The sequence below is a fragment of the Cicer arietinum genome, chromosome 3, assembly GCF_000331145.2.
Source record: "Cicer arietinum cultivar CDC Frontier isolate Library 1 chromosome 3, Cicar.CDCFrontier_v2.0, whole genome shotgun sequence".
Taxonomy (NCBI): Eukaryota; Viridiplantae; Streptophyta; class Magnoliopsida; order Fabales; family Fabaceae; genus Cicer; species Cicer arietinum.
The window spans coordinates 75,955,079-75,956,492 of record NC_021162.2 but is presented as its reverse complement, the minus strand read 5'-3'; the positions used below and the strand labels follow the sequence as shown (position 1 = coordinate 75,956,492).

The following is a 1,414-nucleotide window of genomic DNA, read 5'->3' as shown; positions in this document are numbered from 1 at the left end:
AGAATCTGATGTTGTTTGTGGTTTTGGTGTAGGCAACGAGGAACAGAGAAAGGAAGTACCCTAATGTTGTTATGGTAAATGAAAAAGAAACATCAATGAACATGAATACGAGAAAACAAGGGAAAGTGTACGATGTAATGGAACATCCAAGGAAACCAATAAACAAGAAGCTACTACATGTAAACGACGTCGTTCCACATCGTAGTGTTCCATTACCCTCGAGACTTCCAAAACCTGTTGATGAAGATCTTTATAAGATTCCTCCAGAACTTCTTCGCACAACCAAGCGGGTTTGTTTCTTTCGAACTCTTTTTAATATTAGTAAAATTGAGTTTAATTAATAATATAATATAAATATCACATTTGTAATTTTAAGTTATCATGTTAAAATTATTTATTTAAGTGTTGTAATTTTTAATATTATTTTTGTGTGGTCCGTGATCTAATGCACATGTTTATGTTATTTTGAATTTAATGTTGTGCAGAAAAAAATGTTGGGTTTCATTTCCAAGTGTCTGGTACCTGCTGCTTGCGTTTCGTGATCGATTTGATACTACAATACATGTCTCGGATACAACAAGGAAGTTTTTTTTTTTTTGTATGAATGTTAGGAGTATTTGTTTTGTTTAATTTTATTAATTGGCGTTAATTTTCGTTATTAATTGTCGACGGTGCTTGCATTTATGCGGTTCCAGAATTATTATGTAAACGCTAGTTAATTAATTGTTATGGTATGACTTAAGTTCCTTCAATTCAGTGTGGGTGTGTGCGACTCTTAAAAAAAATTGGTTGGTTCTTTTCTTTACGGTAAAAAGCAAAAGGATCACGTGCCCTAAGGTTAATGATAAGATACTAAACTATATTTTCTTTATTGAAAATTTAAAATAATTTTTTTATATTTGTATCATTTAACAGTGTGTAATATTTAACTTTTCCGAATGTAAAAAAAACATAGTGAAAGAGAATCTCTAAAATGATTTAACATGGTTTTCGGGTTTTCGTACGAACACGCTTTTTTATATATATATATACAAAAGATGGCTAAGCCCAGAAGAAATAAAATTAAGCTAATATTTCTAGACATCTAAGTTTATAAATATCATTAAAAACATACCTATAAATCAGAACGGAATTTCACTATTATAAAATTAAAAGTATTTAAAGAGATTTGAAGTATTTTTAAAATTCAGATTCAAATAATAGTACTAATTTATCGGATTTTTTAATTCTATTCTCTTTTTAGAATTTTTTATAAATATTCTATTTTAAAATTAATATATTAAAATATTTTTTATTTTTAAGAGAATGTATGGTGGAGATGTAGCTATGTAATAAGTTGAAATTTTTCTCTGTTTTAAAAATTAGTATTTTAAAGAGGCAATCATCTATTATTTTATTTATTTATTTTAACAAA

At 27.3% G+C, this 1,414-nt stretch overlaps 1 protein-coding gene across 2 annotated transcripts in view; it reads left to right on the top strand.

The window, feature by feature from the left end:
• Positions 1 to 752, top strand: part of LOC101493502 (uncharacterized) — a 2,290-nt gene extending 1,538 nt beyond the window's left edge. For both annotated transcript variants that reach the window (XM_004494707.4, XM_004494709.4), the window contains exons 3-4: positions 33 to 290; positions 486 to 752. In XM_004494707.4, coding sequence (XP_004494764.1) covers positions 33 to 290; positions 486 to 542 — 315 coding nt within the window. In that variant the 3' untranslated portion in view covers positions 543 to 752. The remainder of the gene's footprint in view (positions 1 to 32; positions 291 to 485) is intronic.
• Positions 753 to 1,414: the final 662 nt, after the last annotated feature.